This window comes from Budorcas taxicolor, chromosome 18, assembly GCF_023091745.1.
Source record: "Budorcas taxicolor isolate Tak-1 chromosome 18, Takin1.1, whole genome shotgun sequence".
Classification (NCBI taxonomy): domain Eukaryota; kingdom Metazoa; phylum Chordata; class Mammalia; order Artiodactyla; family Bovidae; genus Budorcas; species Budorcas taxicolor.
In genome coordinates this window covers 49,230,096-49,249,555 of record NC_068927.1, presented here as the reverse complement: position 1 = coordinate 49,249,555, position 19,460 = coordinate 49,230,096, and the positions used below count along the sequence as shown (strand labels likewise).

General features: G+C 50.9%; 1 protein-coding gene across 1 annotated transcript in view; it reads right to left on the bottom strand.

Annotated features, from left to right (window-relative positions):
- SIPA1L3 (signal induced proliferation associated 1 like 3) overlaps window positions 1-19,460 on the bottom strand; it is a 252,106-nt gene that overhangs the window by 66,075 nt on the left and 166,571 nt on the right. Inside the window, exons 8-10 of the mRNA XM_052655519.1 lie at window positions 16,291-16,448; window positions 8,561-9,137; window positions 3,884-4,158 (exon numbers count right to left, since the gene is read on the bottom strand). Of these exons, the coding sequence (XP_052511479.1) occupies window positions 3,884-4,158; window positions 8,561-9,137; window positions 16,291-16,448 (1,010 nt within the window). The remainder of the gene's footprint in view (window positions 1-3,883; window positions 4,159-8,560; window positions 9,138-16,290; window positions 16,449-19,460) is intronic.

The following is a 19,460-nucleotide window of genomic DNA, read 5'->3' as shown; positions in this document are numbered from 1 at the left end:
CATAGCAAGAGGCTGGAGGAACCGCAAAACTGGGCTATCAGCTCTGCAAACAAGGTCAGCCAGACCCCTCTGCGCTTGAAGAGCCACACACACCATGCAAGTCCCAACCCACAGCTGTCCCGTTTCGGTGGCTGCCTTGTAAAGGGAGCTGGATGATAGCTTTCCTCCTAAACAGGGCGGGGAGTGGAACCCGTCTGTCTGGTCACACCCTCCTTGGCTTCAACTCCCCAGAACTGGAGAAGGGAGCCTGCAGATGCTGCCTTTCACTCAGCTGGTCCCTACCTGCAGGTCCAAGGATATTTGTGTGGCCTCTGGTGCTTCCGAGCTTTGGAGAGTCATCCAACAGGCGGGCTGCTACTGTGTGTGTGTGTCTGTGTGTGTACGCAACGAGGCAGAAGGGTTACCTCAGCCTGACTTGCCCCTGCAGAGCTTGGCGCGGGTGTGGCCTGGCCTTGGCCCCATGCAGGGATGGAGGAAGCCCTGGAAGACGGCTGGGAGAAGGGGACGCCTAGGGTCTGACTGGAGTCCCAAGGCTAGAGGACTGGCACCTGGGTGGCCAAGCCCTGGGTTGTAGCAGGGTTGAACTGTCCCCCACCAAGTTCAGAGCAAGCAAGACTCAAGAAGGTGGGAGGGTGCAGCCAGGACTCACATGCCCACAGCTCGAGACTGCTTTGAGAGGCAGCAGAATACACGGAGATGGGGAACCTGGACTGAGTTTTGCTCTACCACTTAGTAGCCATGCAACTCTGCACAAGACAGTGGTCCACCCTGGGTGTCAGTTTTCTTATCTGTAAACCAGGGATCACACCAGCCCTGGGAGATCACGTGTGTAAGCTCTCACTGTCCCCTCATTGTGTGCCTTTCTCTTGGCTCACCCTGTTCCAGCCACGTGTCCCTCCTTCTGGTCCATCAACAACCCAAGGGCCTCTTGTTCTTACCCTCCCCGCCCCGACAGGGCCTGTCTCTTGGCTCTTTCTCACCCTCAGGCCTTTCCTGACCACCCAGTCCAATGTCAGGTCAGGCCTAATGTTCCTCACACCCAGGACCTCATGGCTGGTGTCTTCTGAGTGCCTCCTACAGGCCACGTCCTGTTCTGCTTGCTCTGTGGGGCTCGCCTCCTCCAACCTTATAGCCACTTTTGGGCAAAAGCTCCATTTCCTCTTTTATAAAAGAGGAAACAGGCACAGAGTGGTGGGGAAATCTGCCCAAGGTCACAGTTAATAAGACGAGGAGCCTGGGCTCAAATGTAGGCAACCTCCCTGCAGCTCTGCCTTCCCACTACACCCAGTGATTTCCGCTTGGACTCTGTGAACCATCTCACTGGCTTACTTTTTTATTGTCTTCCCCAATCCATTCATCAGGGCTGTGAGGGCCCAGGCCCAGACTGTCCTTTGTGCAGCTGTGCTTCCGGCCTTGGGATGTAGTGATTCTAGAACCACTGTTTCCAAGTCATCGCTGGAGGTTGCTAGGGTACCAATTCATTCTTCTCAGAATCACATCTATCCTGCCTTCTCTGTACAAATTATATTTCAGAGGAATCAAATGGCTGCTGAAGGAATGTTCATTTTGGAAGAATTCCAGCCAATAAATGAAGAAAAGATTTCCTTGGTGGGTGGGCCGGTGGTTAAGAATCTGCCTGCCACCGCAGGGGACACAGATTCAATCCCTGGTCTGAGAAGATCCGACACATCGAGGGGCAACTAAGCCCGTGAGCCTCAACTACTGACGCTGTGCTCTAGAGCCCGGGAGTAGCAACTGCTGAAGCTTGCGTGCCCTAGAGCCTGTGCTCCGTGACAAGAGGAGCTGCTGTGATGAGAAGCCTGTGCGCTGCAGCTAGAGAACAGCCCCGCTCACGGCAACTGGAGAAACCTGGTGTGCAGCAACAAAGACGCAGCACAAAGACAGACACATAAATACATTTGTTTAAAAATAAAGAAGGCAGGCTAGAACTGAGGACATCACTTGAGTGTGACCCATCATGACACAGGGGATCCAGACAAGGATCACAAATAGCTGCTGAGAGCCGAGGGGAAATGTATAGCGTTTAGGGTCAGGCTGCCACCCTCGGAACCCTCCGACCGCCCCTAGTATCACTCCCACAGGGACAGCCAGACATGTGGCGCCTCCTGATGGATGCACACCTGGGAAGTGCTGTGACCAAAAGAAATTCAGGGACCTCCCTGGCAGTTAAGCCTTCGCTTTCCAAGCCGGGGAAGGTGGGTTCGATCCCTGGTCAGGGAACTAAGATCCCATATGCCTCACAGCCAAGGAACCGAAACAGAAACCAAAAGTAATATTGTAACAAATCCAATGAAGTCTTTAAAATGGTCTGCATCAAAAAAAATCTTAAGGAAAAAAAAAAAAAAAGGAAATTCAACCAGAATCTGATCAAGCTTTTATGCCTAACTCCAGTTTGTGGGAAATACATGTGCCAGAAGAACAGGTTAAAGGACATCAGCAGGATGCCAGCAGATAAATCCAGGAAGCGGGAAACTGAAAAGCAAGAGGCCCGGTTTCCTCCCAAAACAAAAGGTAAGAAAAAAAATAAGATTTTAAAAAAAGAGATTCATCAACCAAATGCCACAGGAAGAGCCTGTGATACAAAAGAAGTTAAAGATGGACAGGGGAGTTGAGGCAGTCTGCTAAATTTTTTTAAGGTCCTGACTGGATAGAGACACAGTTGAAGGAGTGAGACTGCTTCAAATAATCTAAGGTGGAGAGGTATGGGATGAAAAAGAAACAAAGACAAAATAAGAACTGGCCACATGTTGACAAATCTTGAAACAGGGGACTTAGCATGCTTTTAATATGCTTGAAATACGGGACTTCCCTGGTGGTCCAGGGGTTAAGAATCTACCTTCCAAGGCAGGGGATGCGGGTTCGATTTCTGGTTGGGGAACTAAGACTCCATAAGCCATGGAGTTTAGACTAAGCCCATGGGCCACAACGAACATGCCATGTGCGGCAACTAAGGCCTGATGCAGACAGATAAATAAGAGAAAGATGCTTGAGATATTCCATTAAAACAAAACAGAAAGAAACAAATCCTGCCCTGGCTTCCCAGTGAACAAAACCCAAGCCTGGCACTGTGTCCAGGAAGGGCGCCCAGTCTGCTCCCCCGCCCAGGTCCTCTCCCCCATCTCAGCCTTGCTCGGCGTGCTCCACACCGCTCTCCCTGGGCTGCGGGAACCCTCCCCCTACATATGCTGACACGCTGGAGACCCTGCCCTGGCCTGTCCATGGCCTGGGAAATCACATGGCAGCCTCCACCAGGGAGCCTTCCCTGACCACCTGTTAGCCCCTTCTAGACCCTGCTCTTCTCCTCGGAGCTCTTCACTGCCTGGTCCTGTGTTATACACCTATTTAATGACTGCCTGTCAGGACACAAACCCCAAGGGAAGAGGGGCCTTTATTTTGTTTGCTGCTAAATGCTACTCAAGACTTCAAATGGACTGTATACACAGTAGGGGTTCAGTAAATATGTGCAGAACAAATGATGAAGCACATTGGACCTTTAGGCAAGGTCTTTTTTCCCACTATTTTTTGGCTATGCCTTGAGGTATGTGGTATCTCAGTTCCCCAACTAGGGATCAAACTCACGCCCCCTGCAGTGGAAACGGTCTTAACCACTGGACCGCCAGGGAACTCCCTCAGGCAAGGACTTGAATATTATGTGTGACTAAGGAGGGTGCCCACCTTGTGGGGCTGTGGTGGGGGCCGGAGGGGACAGCATGCGCGTGCAGAGCTTAGACCATGACTGCCTGCAGGAGGGGTTCCACAGATGCTGACTTGGACCCTGACACCATTATCGCCACCTGCTGAGGAAGGGCCCCAAGGGCCAGGGCCCGGGGAGCTGCTGACCTCTCCGGGGGGACAGACTTACCTCCGGGGCGTGCCGTCGTCGAAAGGCGGGATGATGACCACCTTGACAGTGACGGAGGTGCGTAGCAGGTCGATCATCTGGTCGTGGGTCAGTGTGACCACAGCCACCTTGCAGATCTCCACCAGCCGGCTGCCCTGCCGCAGGCCAGCCTGCCAGGCAAACCCGTAATCCTCCACCTCGGCCACGGTCCCGTCGTACTTTACGTGGAAGCCCAGCTGCCCCAGCCCGTTCCGCCGCAGGGTCATGTCCACTGTCTCCCAGCCGTTGGTCATCACCTGTGGGCCACACGCAGGGTCCAGTTTCACAAGCTGCTCTGGGGGGAGCGGGGGCAGCTCTTGGGGGGAGATTCTGCCCTTTGGAGGCCAAAGACCCCCCCTCAACCCCTCCACTCTCCCAGGTGATGTAAGGGTACAGGCGCGCAGACACCCACCTTGTCCCAGCCTGGGCTTCTGACTCCTGGAGAAACGTGCACACCTCATACAGAGGCGGCGGTCATGAGTCGTGTTCTCCACATGCCCCTCCCACCCCCTCTATGGTTGGTGGTCTCTGGAGCTTGTTTTGGGCTTTCCAGGTGGCACTAGTGATAAAGAACCTGCCCGCCAATGCAAGAGACGTAAGAGACTCGGGTTTGATCCCTGGGTTGGGCAGATCCCCTGGAGGAGGAAACAGCAACCCACTCCAGTATTCTTGCCCAAGAATCCCATGGACAGAGGAGCCTGGTTGGCTATAGTCCATGGGGTCACAAAGAGTCAGACACAACTGAAGCAACTTAGCACGCATGTACAGGACTTGTTTTGGCCAATGAGCTGTGAATGGGACTGGAATACTGTCTGGGCTGGGGCATTTCATTGCCAATTTGAGACCCTCTTCAGGCATTTCCCCTCTGCCACGGCCACTGGGATTATTTCAGAGACCGCCTGTTTGGTCAGCTAGGGTCTGTGAGTTTACAGACTCCAGCCCAACCTGAGATGGACACGTGGCATGAGTGAGATAAACCTTTGTTGTCTGAAGCCCTAATGGATACGGTGACTGTAACCAGAGTAAGCTGGAGAAGCCAGAGACCAGAGACCCTGCGAGTTTTTCTAGGCTGGGGGCTCGGCGCCACATTCTTTACTCCAGGACCTCATTCTGCAAGGCAAAAACCCCTTTCGAACCTCCACCTCAGACTGTCCCCCATCCTGAAGCCAACCAGACCACACTGGGAGGGCCTTCTCTCTCATTTATTCCCTGTTTCACTTGTGGGAGACTTTCGCCATGCTAACCTATGACCATAGATAGTAGAAGCCACTGAACAGAACACCTAGAGCTTCAGCATATCCTTAGGGGTTCCCTCTTCTTCTTGGAATAAAAAGATTAACTTGATAAGCTGGAGCTGTTAACCAAGTTACAGCAAGATCTGCCTGCCTAAAAACTGCCTTAAGGAAAGCGGCTGTGTAACGGTTGACATTTCCCGTGAGAAGTCATTCCCTGGTTAGAAATGATGCTATCTGATGTACTCATTAGAGGTGCACAGTAAGAATCTTATGTCACAAGCCACGCTGCACATTCATACATTTACACATGTATCCACATACACAAAAATATTCTTTGCAATCCATACAGACGTTCCCAAGTGTGGGTAGCAAGAAACGAGTGTGGATGGTGAAGGACTTACCTGAAGATGTAAACACATCTGTTCCTGGCTAGTCTGGACAGCGAGCATTTGGGAGGTGAGGAAGCATGTGAAACTGGGACAAAGCTCCATGAGACCAGGTGCCTCCTCAGTGCCTCATTCTTTTCTAGCCTGTCCTTGAAAATTGCCTACTGAGATCCAGGAACTGATTTCATGGCCCAACTTGTTTACATGCCACTAAGGAATTACTATTCCTTTTTTAAATACATAATAGGCAAAATAGTTATTTTTCAGAAGCCGTATGTTTTAGAGATAAATCTTGACACATTTACCGATGAAGTGACAGGATGTCTAGGATTTGTTTCAAAATTATCAGGGGAAGGGAGAGAGGGAAGGGAGAAACAAGATGGGCACCAGGCTGATAACTACGGAAGCTGGTGATAAGGCTAGGGGTTCACTAGGCGAGTTTCTCTACTTTTGCGTCTGTTTGAAATTTTCCATGATTAAAAAGCTAAAACAAATTTGTTTGAAAGGAAAGCCTACAGTTTAGTGCCTCAAAAGAGAAACTCATGACTGGCTTCATCCCAGACCATGGCCTCTGCTTTGGGAGTCAAAACGCTTCTTCCCTTTGAAGTCATCGTCCTTGTGTCCCGTGAATTGAGTTAATAATAGTATCTCCCTCACTGGGTTTTGGGAAGAAGAAATGCAAGGTTGCGCAAGGCTGCAAGGAGTCAGATAGTTGGCCCCCTGCGAATGGCCACTTTTGCTATCACTACAGACAGCACGTATGCGTGCATTCAGTCCACGGTCACTGAGTGTCTGCTGCACACCAGACACTGGCCCAGGTGCTGAGGACGCAGCAAATATGTAAAAATACACATCAAATGGTGGTAGGTGCTACTGTGACAAAGCTGGGAAAGTAGGTGGAACAAGCTCAAGGCCAGGTTCTGGAGGGGGTTTTTACAATTTTGGATAACAAGGCCTCACCGATAGGTGACCTTTGAATAAATGCATGTAGAAAGGGAGGGAGGCATGTGGGGATGAAGAACGTGTTCCAGCGAGAGGGCACAGGTAGTGCAAAGGCCCTGAGGCTGACTGCCCAACGAGCCCACTCTGGACATAGAAGTCTGTGTTCTTGGAGCAGAGAGAGTAATAAGGAGACAAGAGTGACAGACAGCCAGGCTATGTAGGGCCTCACAGGCCACCATAAGGAACCGGGCTTATACCTGGAGTGAGCTGAGGGGTTTGAGCAGAGCAGGGACCTGATCAAGATCCCTCTGACAACTTTCCTGAGAACAGACCCCAGGGAAGCAAGCAAGGAGGCAAAGGAGACCAGCAAGCAGGCTACTGGACAGGCCAAGAGGGGCTGCAGAAAGGGCAGGAGTAGCAGAGTCTGCCTCCGGGGGTGGAGCCGACAGACTGGACATCGGAATGAGAGACAGAGGAGTGAGGCTGGTGCGGAGGCTTACGATTCCACTCACGTGATGGGCTTGTTCTCTGATGAGACAGGAGAACCCCGGGAGGCAGGGGGAACGAAATCAGGAGCTTGCTCTTAGACATGTTGAGTTTCACAGGTTGAGTAGGCAGTCAGTCATTAGTCTCAAGTTTGGGCACAAATAGGTTTTGGAGTCAGAAAAATCTGGATTCAGATCCCAGTCTGCCACCTACTGGCTGTGTGACTTCTCTGAGCCGCATGCTCCTCGTGGGTCCAATGGGAATAAAAACAGTGCCTACACTCCACAGGGTGGGTGGAGGGCTGTGAGATCATCGGTCATGAGCACACAATCAGGGGTCAATCATCTTATTCAGCTAATCGACCAATCAGCATTTAATAAACACCTACTATGTGCCAGCCCTGATCTACACAAATGAGATAAGCAAGTGAGCAAAACAGAGGCCCTTGTTCACGGACCTCACATCCTAATGGGAAATCTATACACTAGTTGTTGCTGTAGTTTAAGGCGGGGCATGAAGTTTGGAGTCAGGGAAGCTGAAAGCTGGTCTTTATCAATCCCACCTGAACTCAAGGAACGAGTGCAAAAGCCTAGAAGGGTGAAGAGGGCTGGCTGTGATACTGGCCTCTGGAGATCACAGCCTCCTAAGTCAGGCCAGCTTGCCTGGGCAACATAACTCATCCAGTCCTTAAAATTTCCACATGATGTAGGATGGTAAGTGGTAAGTGGATGGTAGGATGGTAAGTGGCAGTGCTGGGACTTGAAGCCAAGGCTTCTGACTTGAGAACTTGTGTCGTTAACTCCCATGATATACTGCCTTCTCTATTTCATGGTTGACATTCTGCTAAACCCACTGAGAGCCAATCACTGACCACAGCTTTCCTTCACCCGGGGCTCTGAGGTAGCCTTAGTATGTCTTAGCCCAATGCTTCCAACGACCATTACCAACTAAACTGCCATCTCACTTGAGACCAATCTGCTACCTTTGGTTTGGCAGCTGTCTGAGCCTGAGCTGCCAAGAGGTTAGGGTAAGATTTTTAAAATCTAGACTGTGAGTCTCTGTTCTTTAACAGAGAATGTTAAATCACTTACATTTATTGTGATTACCTATGTGGAATTATTCCTGCCACATAATTTTGTTTTCTTATGCTTTTTTACACCCCACCCCCAATATCCTGCTTCCGCCCCTCTATTTTAAAGGTCCGGAAGTCTTTCATTCTGTTGAGGTGGCCAAAAAGTTCATCTGGTGTTTTGTAAGAAGGTACAGAAAAACCCACATGAACTTTTTGGCCAATCCAATATTTTAATTCTTCTGGAAAGTATCCTTACATTTTTAACATGAGTTTAAACATCTAGAGTGAGTAAATAAGCCTTTTGTCCTCTCAAGGTGATGACATGGAGAGCCTCAGATCTTTGGCCCAAGCCTTCCCCAGGGAGAACCCAGGCTGCAGAACCCACTAGACCCCTGGTGTTTAAAGTGACAATTCTGATTCTCTTGGGGCTGACGAGTGTCCTGGGCCAATTGACGGGGCTCAGGGAGGTACTTCAGTGGTTCCTAAGGCCTCTGCCAGACCACAGAACTGCTGCACCTTGAGGGGCTCTCTCCCTTACCTTCAGTCTCTGGACAATTTCTCTTATGTCCTCCACAGAACCCTCAGAGGCCTTGAGGAAGATGTGGTCCCCTCGCCCGTAGAAGATTTTGATTGTCGAGGAGTCTGGGGTCCAGCCGATGACATCCCCGCAGTAGCAGTTGAACACCACTTGCTTAGTGCGTAGGTCTAGGAGCACCACAAACTCGTTGGAAATTCCCAAAATGCAGTCTATCTCTACCCCCTGTGCATAGTCCTCAGCCGCCACCCTCCAGGCGATGGCCCCGGCACTGTGCTGCTCAGCGCCTGCCCGGGCTTTTGTCTTCTCCTTCTTCTTGGAGGTCAGGGAGATGAGGTTGAACTTGCCGGTGGAGTCAATGGGTGTGTTGGAGACACAGTTTTCCGCCAGGTCCTTGAGGTACTCCTGGCGGGTCCTGGTGGCCATGGTGTGGAACTTGTCAGACTTGTGCGCAGCGTTCTCAGCATTAATCACCTTGGCCAGCAAGAAGTCTCTGAAGACGTCAGATTTTCGGAATGTGGTTCCGCTCGGGATCGGGGGGCCGAAAGGAGGAGCATCTTTGGATCGGGTCACTGCCATACTGAGGAAGGAGAAATTTTTTAGATGGCGGAAAGAAAGGCACTTGAGAGTCCCTTTAGAAAGAAAATACACAATCAGAAAGAGGAGTTTCCTTTCTAAGAAAGGAAGTCTACATCTAATTAGTAAGTTGCCAGCTGACTAGACTGGAAACTGGAGAAAGTCTTAGGGTACACATATGCGTTTTTACTTCCTATGCAGCAGATGTTAGAACATCCACTGATATTTAAAGGGTAATTTTCCTAGCACTGTTCAACTTCAGTTATTCTTGTTTTACATACATACAGGCTTGTGGTAAATTATAGTTTTGCAAAGATTCATCCCTTTCTCTCTACCTTTATGGACAGGTACATCCCCGCCCTGTTCATCCTAAGCTTGGTCATGAGATTTGATTTGGCTAATGGCATTCGAGCAAAGGCACAAATGGGCACGTGCGCCAGGCTTGCCTCCTATGTACCCGCCCTCTCCATGAAGTGAACATACTCTGGGGTCTACTGGTCAGGGAGAATGAGGGTGCCTGGAGTAGACATGCAGCCAAGGGCAGCCAGGCCTCAGCCAACCTGCAGATGAGTAAGCCAGGAAGAAATGATAATGTTTGTGAGCCTCGGACTTTTGGGGTGGTTCATTAAGCAGTGTTACTATAGGAAAATCGGACTGATTTGGAACATTCTGTGATTTACTTCTTTCAGACACTTGCGTAACACAAACATGCTTTGTAAATCATCTCTACAAAGGTTATTTTGAAAATTCCCTACAAAGGGAAGTTAGGATGGGACCCTTCCTACTTTGGTTTTTTGTTTTTGTTTTTTTAAGATTTTTTTGATGTGAACCATTAAAAAAATCTTTACTAAGTTTGTTACAGTATTGCTTCTGTTTTATGTCTTGGTCTTTTGGCTGTGAAGCGTGTGAGATCTTAGCTCCCCAACCAGGGGGTCGAACCTGCATCCCTTGCACTGGAAGGCAAAGTCTTAACCATAGGACCGCCAGGGAAGTCCCCTACTTTGGTTTTAACTGAGCTGCCATTAGGACACAAGTCATACAGCAACTGAATGAGAAGGTATAAAAGAAATGATCTAAAACCTTCTCCCCTAAATTCCTGAACTTCCTCTTCCATTATGCTAACTAGAGAGGGAGAATCTTACTGGGAGGATAATCCGCGGAAAAAGCGGGCCCGTCATCTCCATTCCCTCCCTGAAATAGTGGCCTCCTCGGTGACCCTTAAGTTTGGAAGGAGACTGGGTGCTGCTCCTGCCTGGGAGCTTTGGAAGGAGGGTCGGGAGCCCCGGAAGAGCCCAGAGTCCAGAAATTATTTAGCTGGTAGAAAGAAAGGCACTCGCAAGTCCCTGCAGCAGCTGTCACCACAGCTCCAGTGGTAATTTCCCGCTTCCTGTTTCCTCTTGTGCTCCCTCCCTGGACAGGTCAGAAACTGGCAGTGAGCCTGGGCGAGCAGAAGTGCAAGGCGGAGACAGAGAGGGACGCAGGCTCCCCATCCACCGAGGTTCCCAGCTGGAGGCGGCCTTGAGCCGGGAGGCAGGAGACTAGCTGCTAAGTCAGGTTCAGATCTGATGAATCTCAGCTACGATGCTGCGATGACCAGCCCGAGACTCAGTGGCTACAGGGCCACTGAGTGATCTTTGATGACTTCAAAGATCAGGCAGAAAGGCTATCGCATCTGCCAGAGTGAGCACCCAGGGAGCAGGGGAAGACATTTAATTTAAAGGGGCTCCAGGGACTTCCCTGGCAGTCCAGGGGTTAGGACTCTGAGCTTCCACTGCATGGGTTCAATCCATGGTTGGGGAACTAAGATTTCACATGCTGCTACATGTAGTCAATTAAAGAAAAAAAAAGCCTCCAGGGATACCATGAGTGAATTATGCTATTTACACAATGACAATTAAAAACCAGTATGAGATACTAAAGAGAAGGTTTTTTCTTAAAGAGTACTGCATTCACTTTCTATAAAAATGTCAGCTTGTGATCATGGTGTTAGGGAGAGACCACATACTGTAAGACAATTTTTAAAGTAATGAGACTCTTGATTAAAACCTATTTCATGAAACCTAACCACAGTGTAAGGCTTGTTTAAGTTTTGACTCCTGAACCTCCACCCAACTTGACCAGGGCATGTGTCTGATCAGCATTTCCAGGATGGCCCTCTCCTTGGACCCTGGGGAGTTAGTGTTCTGGGTGTGGTGCTATGAGGAAGAGAAATTAAGCCGGGATCTGAGGCTGAGTAGCAGCCAAAGGAAGAGCAGAGGAGAGGGTGCTTCAGGCAATGGGCATGGGAGGTATAAGACCCAACAGGAAAGAGCACGCGCAAGGTGAGATGCGGCTGGTGCGCCACAGCCCAGAGAGTAAACGGTGGCAGGCTGGTGAGGTCAGCAGGGACCAGGCCAGGCAGGGCCTTGACAGTGAGCAAGCATTCTGCATCCTGATTGTGAAAACAAGCACCCATTTGACCATCTGGACCAGCTTTTCACCGTCCGCACCCCCAGACCCAGTCTCTGCCATTTTCTGCCCCATCCAGTGCCCTGGAAGGTGGGCTTCCACAGGCTGTGTCAGCTCCACCGGTTCCCCTGGCCAGGATACATGGGAGGGGAGAGAGGGTGGAGTCTTTATTTCTCTTCACTGCCTGCCTGTCGAGCTAGGACAGTGGCTATAGTCCTTGGTCCCTTGCTCAACAGCCATAGCTTCTGAGGGGTGGCCCCTCTCCCAGAGCCACACTTCACCCTGGTTTCCAGAAATGTCTCCCGTGCTCTCTGACCTCATCCCTCATGGTGGGTAATGGCTCCTTGCTATTGCTGGCTCCTAGATGCCTCACTTTCCTATATTGGTTCCTTTAACCTACCCACACCTATTAGTGAAAGCTGCTCAGTCTTGTCAGACTCTTTGTGACCCCACTGAGGGTAGCCTGTCATAGACTCTTCTGTGCATGGGATTCTCCAGGTGAGGATGGAGTGAGTTGCCATGCCCTCTTCCAGGGGATCTTCCTGACCCAGGGATGGAACCCCTGCATTGCAGGCAGATTCTTTACCATCTGAGCCACCAGGGAAGCCCTACCCACACCTATCAGCCTGTTCATTAATCCCTCAGTTAAAACCCTGCGTGGGGGACTTCCCTTGTGGTCCACTGCTTAAGAATCCACCTTGCAATGCAGGGGACACAAGTCTGATCCCTGGTCAGGGAACTAAGATCCCACAACCAAGGAGCAACTAAGCCTGTCACTACTGAGCCCATGCGCCACAACTAGAGAGTTCATGCACTATAACAAAAGATCCTGTGTGCTGCACCTAAGCCCAGACACAGCCAAATAAATTAAAACAAAACCAAAAAACCCTGAGTGGGGGGCACCTGCTTTCTGTGGGTCCCTGATGAACACAGGTGCCAGGTGGACCATCTGCAGGGATCACCGTGGCTGCCCCATGAAGAAAGGGAAGGAAGGGGCCAGAGCGGGTACAGAGACCATGGAGGGAGCTCCTGCAGACCCAGGAGGGCCAGGCCCCGTGCTCTAGGAAGATCTCCCTGGGAAGATCTCTCCTGGTTGCCCTGGAGCAACTAAGGCTGTGTGCCACAACTGCTGAGCTGGTGTTCTAGAGCCCAAAAGCTGCAGCTACTGAAGCCCAAGCCCTCAGAGCCCATGTTCTGCAACAAGAGAAGCCACCACAATGAGAAGCCCATGCACTGCAGCCAGAGAGCGGCTCCCGCTCACCGGTTAGAGAAAGCTCGTGTGCAGTAACAAAAGTCCATCACAGCCAAAAAATAAAGCAAATAAATCTTAAAAAAAAAAAACACAACAACTTAGTTCTTACAGTGTGACAAGTTCTATGACAGAAATGTGTCTAGGGGTCATGGGGAGAAGAGGGGATGGGAAAGTTCTGTCCAGAGAACAGCTGTGTGTGCAGGAGGGGAGAAAAGGGGTTGTGGGAGGGGGCAGTTTGGTTGCATCTCTAACATTTTCTTTCTTCAAAATTAAAAGCGAGAGCTGAAGCAAAGACGGCAAAATGTTAACATCTGTGAGATCTGGTGGTGGGCACATGGGTGTCTGTTATTCTCTGTACTTTTCAGAACGTTTGAAATGTTGCATAATGAAAATATTCTGAATTGCAAAAAAAAAAAAAAAAGAAACAAGAAACCTTGGTGCATCAGAACAAAAAGAAACCCTCTGGAAATCACATGAAGGCTGGCCCGGAAAGCGCGGAGGTGGGCCGCAGGCTCCTGTGATAAGCCAGGTAGGAGAGGGGAGCCCACGGTTAGGAGAAAGGGGAGAAGGGCTCACCCAGCAGCCTCCTGCCTCTGATGTGCTATAAGGGTGTGTGCGCACGCATGTCTATGCATGTTGAAGAACTCTATCTTTGTAACCTCAGGCCTACAGGGAGCCTGAAGGCACAAGCCTTCTGAGCTGCAGCCCTGTCCTGGGAACAAGCATGGGTGGGGGAAGGGGCCGCAGGCCTTCCACCTGGTGTGCTGGCTCCCAGCGGCAACACATCCAGCCTGGTGGTCCACAACCTTCCTGCATGTTGGAATCCCCCTGCCTCCTCTCACGTATCTGGCCCAGAGAAGAAACTGGTCAGCTTAGTTCAGTCGCTCAGTCGTGTCTGACTCTGTGACCCCACGGACCGCAGCACGCCAAGCCTCCCTTCACCAACTCCCAGAGTTTACTCAAACTCATGTCCATTGAGTCGGTGATGCCATCCAGCCATCTCATCCTCTGTTGTCCCCTTCTCCTTCCACCTTCAATCTTTCCCAGTATCAGGGTCTTTTCAAATGAGTCAAATGAGAAGAAACTGGTAGGTTCTTGGCAATTCCATTGAGTCCACCCAGGGCACCTATGAACATACTGTTTGGCCCAGTAACTCCATGCTGAGGACCTTGCCTATCCCAGCTGTGTGCCATGAGAGTCTAAACTAGGTTATGGGGAACTCCTGGGTGGTCCACTGGTTAAGACTCAGTGCTTTCCCTGCCGAGGGCCTGGGTTCAATCCTTGGTCAGGGAACTAAGATCTCACAGGCAGCATAGCATGGCCAAAAACAAACAACCGCCCCTCCCTCACAAAACTACGTGGAGGGAATGTGTTAATAACAGCGCGGCAAGGTGGAATGTAGTAACAGGTGACAGGAAACAACTCTAATACCTGTCACCAAGGCATAAGGGGAGATTCTTAGGCATCTATGTAATGGAATAATACACCGTCATGAAGGGAAAAACACTTTACAGACTGGTGTGCAAAGTTCTCAAATTCTGCTGAGTGAAAAAATACCGGATGCAGAACAGTGTGTGGGATATGATACCACCCGTATTAATTAAAAAGGTGAAAAGGAATATTTCCATACATTTGCCTGTATGGGCCTAGGTTATCAGGAAATCACTAACAGCAGCTGCCTCTGCAAGGGCAATGGGATAATGAGGACTTAAGAGATGAAAGGTGAATTTTGATCTTTAACTTAAAAAATTACCTTTTGTATCTAATTTCAAACTTTTTTTTCCCCTTTAAATGTAAACTAACATTACTTTGCCAACAAAGGTCCGTCTAGTCAAGGCTATGGTTTTCCAGTGGTCATGTATGGAGGTAAGAGTTGGACTATAAAGAAGGCTGAGTGCCGAAGAATTGATGCTTTTGGACTGTGGTGTTGGAGAAGATGCTTGAGAGTCCCTTGGACTGCAAGGAGATCCAACCAGTCCATCCTAAAGGAGATCAGTTCTGGGTGTTCACTGGAAGGACTGATGTTGAAGCTGAAACTCCAATACTCTGACCACCTGATGCGAAGAGCTGACTCATTTGAAAAGATCCTGATGCTGGGAAAGATTGAGGGCAGGAGGAGAAGGGGATGACAGAGGATGAGATGGCTGGATGGCATCACCGACTCGATGGACATGGGTTTGGGTGGATTCCGGGAGTTGGTGATGGACAGGGAGGCCTGGCGTGCTGCGGTTCACAGGGTCGCAAACAGTCGGACGCGACTGAACTGAACTGAATGCTCCCAAGCCCAGGCCCCAGTGTCTGCGATGCTGACCAGGGACCAATGTAGATCTTGGCCCGGGCCCAGGTTATTGATAGGATGGTTTTCAAGAAGCACCGCACTCTCCTCACTCCACACCCAGAGCACTTTCCATTTGTCCTGTGGGGGCCGGCCATGTCCTCTGATGAGACTGGCGCTTGGGGAGGACACTGAACGGGACTGAAGCTTGTAACACAGTATTATTCAATACATTTATTTATTTATTTGCCTGCACTGGGTCTTTGTTGTGGTATGAGTGACCTAGTTCCCTGACCAGGGATTGAACCCAGGCCCCCAGCACTGGGAACGTGGAACCTTAGCCACTGGACCACTGAGGAAGTCCCTTGTGTCACTTGTTGATCTTCAAATTAAGAACCCTCAGCTCTGTCTCCCGAGGGGGCCGCCCCTGTCTACCCTGCCTCCATCCTTGCATCATCCAGTCTTCCTTTGGGCCACACTCTGGTGCCTCTCAGCCACACGCCCCATGCCCAGCACAGCTGCTAGTCTTGCTCTGGGATGGGCACGTGACCTCACGTGGGTCAATGAGCCTCAGTTCTGGGGCTTCTTTTCCTGGGAAAAGTAGGCTCTCTTTCTGCTGGGTCTGCAGCTGGCAAGATGCTAAGCATGGAGCTGCCAGCAAATGAAATGATGTACAGGGAACTGGAACACCTCCAGGTGGGCCTGAATGTGTCATTTATGATAGCCAGCATGTAAGACCGCCTCTTCATTTATTTATTTATGTTCTTTTCGTGCACCATGAGGCATGTGAGATCCTAGTTCCCTGACCAGCGATCAAACTTGTGTCCTCTGCACTGGAAGAGCACAGTCTTAACCACTGGACTGCCAGGGAAGCCCTGTGACTGCCTTTTTGAGATGGGTTTTCTGTCACTTGCAGCCAAAAGACTCCAGGCAAAAACAAATTCCTGATGGTTTCTTTGTCGAAACTGGGATGACATGGCCCCTTCTGGTAAAGAACCACTCTCTCAGGACGTGTGGGTATGAGTGAGTAGAGCTCTCCTACTGAAGCACGTACAAGAAACGTGGGTGGCTGCCTGCCTGGGCCAGCCGTGCCCTCTCTCTCCCCACCCCCATGCTCCCCGGCTGCTGGAAGCCAGCTTTCCTGACTTCCTGCGCATGCAGGGGGAGGGCCGGGGCGTGTACCTGTAGCAGACGTTATCAGTGCAGGGGTTGTGGGCCCGGACAATGATGAAGACATGCTGAAAGTGGGAGCGGATGTTCTTGGGGGTGAACGGCAGCGCCCCGGGCTCCTGGAAGATGATGGTCACGATGTCGTTGCCTATGTGCCTCTTCCTCAGCAGCTGGTGGTGGGGAGACAGTGGCGGGGGAGAGGAAAACGTCAGGGTAGGCTCCAGGTTCATGACCTGGCCCATCACCTCTCTGCCGGCTCCTGCCACGCTCCCCCTTTGCCCCAGCCACACCAGCCTCCTGCTGCTCCTTGAATGAATCAGAAACCTTTCCTTTCCTGAGGCTCCCGCGGACCGTCCTGAGGCCTGGAACTTCTTCCCCCAGATCCCCACACGGCTTGCTCCTGCCTGCCCTCCTTCAGGTCTGGGCTGAAATGTCACCCTCCCATGGGGCCTAGACTGTCTTACCCATTATGTCACCCCCTCTGCTTTTCTGCCCCTGTTACTCAAGTAATAGTGTGTTGCTCGTCCACACTCATCTTAACAAGCGGCTGCCCCTCTTCCTTTTGTTTCTGTCTTTCCCCACTAACGTGGCAACTCCTGGAGAACAAGGATTTTGTCTGCTTTGTTCACTGCCAGGTGCTTTATCCTCAGGGCCTAGAGCAGGGCCTGGCACACAGCGGGTGCTCAAGAAACGTCAGCTGGAGGATAGCACGGTCTGGCAGCTTTTGACTTGCTCAAGGTCACATTCATGGACTCTGGCAGAGGCAGCCTTGAGACCGCTAGCAGGGCCCATCTCTGGCTACCTGAGTTGAGAAGGCTGGGGTGATAGCCTCAGATCAGCCCACAAGAACCGCATCATTTCCCCCCTGCCTGTCATGGCCTCTGAGAAAAACTGTCATCTTCAAAGGCGATGATGTACTCTTGGCATTTTACTTCCTTGCTAAAATTACATTGTTCTTTTTTTTTTGGCCACACCAAGTGGGCATGTGGAATTTAGTTTCCCAGCCAGGGATCGAACCTGCGCCCCTGCAGTGGGAGTGCAGAGTCTTAATCACTGGATGTCCAGGGAAGCCCCACATTGTTCTTAGGTATAGAAGTTTAGCCTTCATGTAACTGTTAGGAATTCCCGCCAATGAGGAGGGGGTTGCATGCAGCTCTACGTGAGGTGGCCCGGAGTGTGAAATCTGGTCACACTTAGTGGCACAACACACACTGCTGAACCGTTGGCTCTCTGTGTGTTTTACACAGGATTAAACTAAACTGCTTAAGTACCCATTTATTGTGACCAGCCCTGAACCAGGCGTCTTACACCTACATATGAAAGCTGTAACCTCATTTTATTTTTACAACAAGTCCTGTGAGGGATTAATTCATCTGACCTCCTTTTGTTGATGAGAAAAGTTAGGTTCACGGGGGTTAAACGTCTTGCCCTCAGTCCAGAGTCATGCAGGGAGGAGCTGTGATTTGAACCCACTTCTGCTTGACCCCCACACCCCAAGCTTTCCCCACCACGCCTCCAGGAGTACGCTCAGCTGCTTCCCGTGTACTCCTGTGCTGGGCCCTGCCATGAGCTCTGGTTTCACACACAAGCGCAGGGTCCTGTCCCCATGACCCTGAGACATGGGTGCTATTGTTCTGCCCATTTCAGAGCAGGGACTCGAGGCCCAGGGAGGTGAGATGACACAGTGAGGAAGTGGCAGACGAAGAACGCCAGCTCATGCTCAATGAGAGCAATGCTCTTACAGCAGCTACTAGGTGAACTTTCTAAAAATCACCGACGTCTGACCATAAAAATGGTCAGCAGAATGCACAGTGCCACCAGCGGTGGTGTGGTGTGTGTGCTCAGCTGTGTCCGACTGTGTGACCCCATGGACTGCAGCCTGCCAAACTCCCCTGTCCATGGGATTCTTCAGAAGAATCCTGGAGTGGGCTGCTGCTTCTTACTCCAGACCATTTTCCTGACCCAGGAATCGAACCCAGATTTCCTGCATTGGCAGGTGTATTTTTTACCACTGAGTCACCTGGGAAACCCCATACCAATAGGAAAAAATACACACACTTCCTAAGCCATCAAAAGCCTGTAGGGTTTCTGTTCATAGAAACAGCTCCTGGACATGCATGGCGTGTCCAGGAGAGGAGGCCCTGCTGGCACGCAGCAGCTGTTGTGCCCACCTAGCACCTCCTCCTCCTCCAGGCAGCCGTGTCCATCCCCTTTGGGAAAGCACCTCCCACTGGCCCTCTCAGGGGTGGGCACATGCTTCAGGTTTGGCCAGTCTATTCTATCCCTGCCCTGGGCCTGGCAAGTGGGTGGTGCAATGAGATTCAGCCCGGAAACATTTCTGGGACACTTGCAAGGTAGAGCTCTCTTTCTCCTGAGGGAGCTAAGCTGGTGGGATGTAAGGTGAGGGCTGCCACTCCTTGGGAAGGTCTGTGAATACAACCACTAAGAATAAAAGCAAGGGTGAGAAATGGGAAGAACTCCTGACACTGTCTGAGCCCCTGGATCCAGCCATACCTAAAGCCAGCCCTCTCCCAGTACTTGACAACTGTTGTTCAGTCGCTCAGTCATGTCTGACTCTTTGCGACCCCATGGACTGCAGCATGCCCAGGCTTCCCTGTCCTTCACCATCTCCCGGAGCTTGCTCAAATTCATGTCCACTGAGTCAGTGATGCCATCCAACCATCTCACCCTCTGTCACCCCCTTCTCCTCCTGCCCTCAGTCTTTCCCAGAATCAGGGTCTTTTCAATGAGTTAGCTCTTTGTATCAGGTGGCCAAAGTATTGGAATTATACTTGGGAATTATATAACTCGGTAAATCTCATTTTTCGCTTTTACTCATTCGATTTGTACTCTGTCACTTGCAGTCAAAATAATGTTGACTGATTCACTTGGGTCTTCCCCAGAGGACCCCTGATGACCTCAAGAGACCCCCTGCTGGGGGTAGCAGGGTGGCCAAGGAACAGCCAGAACAAAAAAGTGACATTGAATGACACCTGATCTAGTCTCCAAGCCCCAGGTGATGAGACCGTGGTAGAGGGTCTCCAGGGCTGAAGGCCTCCACCTGCTGCCTGAGGAGAGCCGGTGCCGGGCCAGCAGCCAGCCAAAGGTTGTGGGGAGGGAAGCTGCCTTGGGTTCAGCTGGGCATCAACCAGAAGTCACTTGGAGCCCCCACCCTGGGCCCC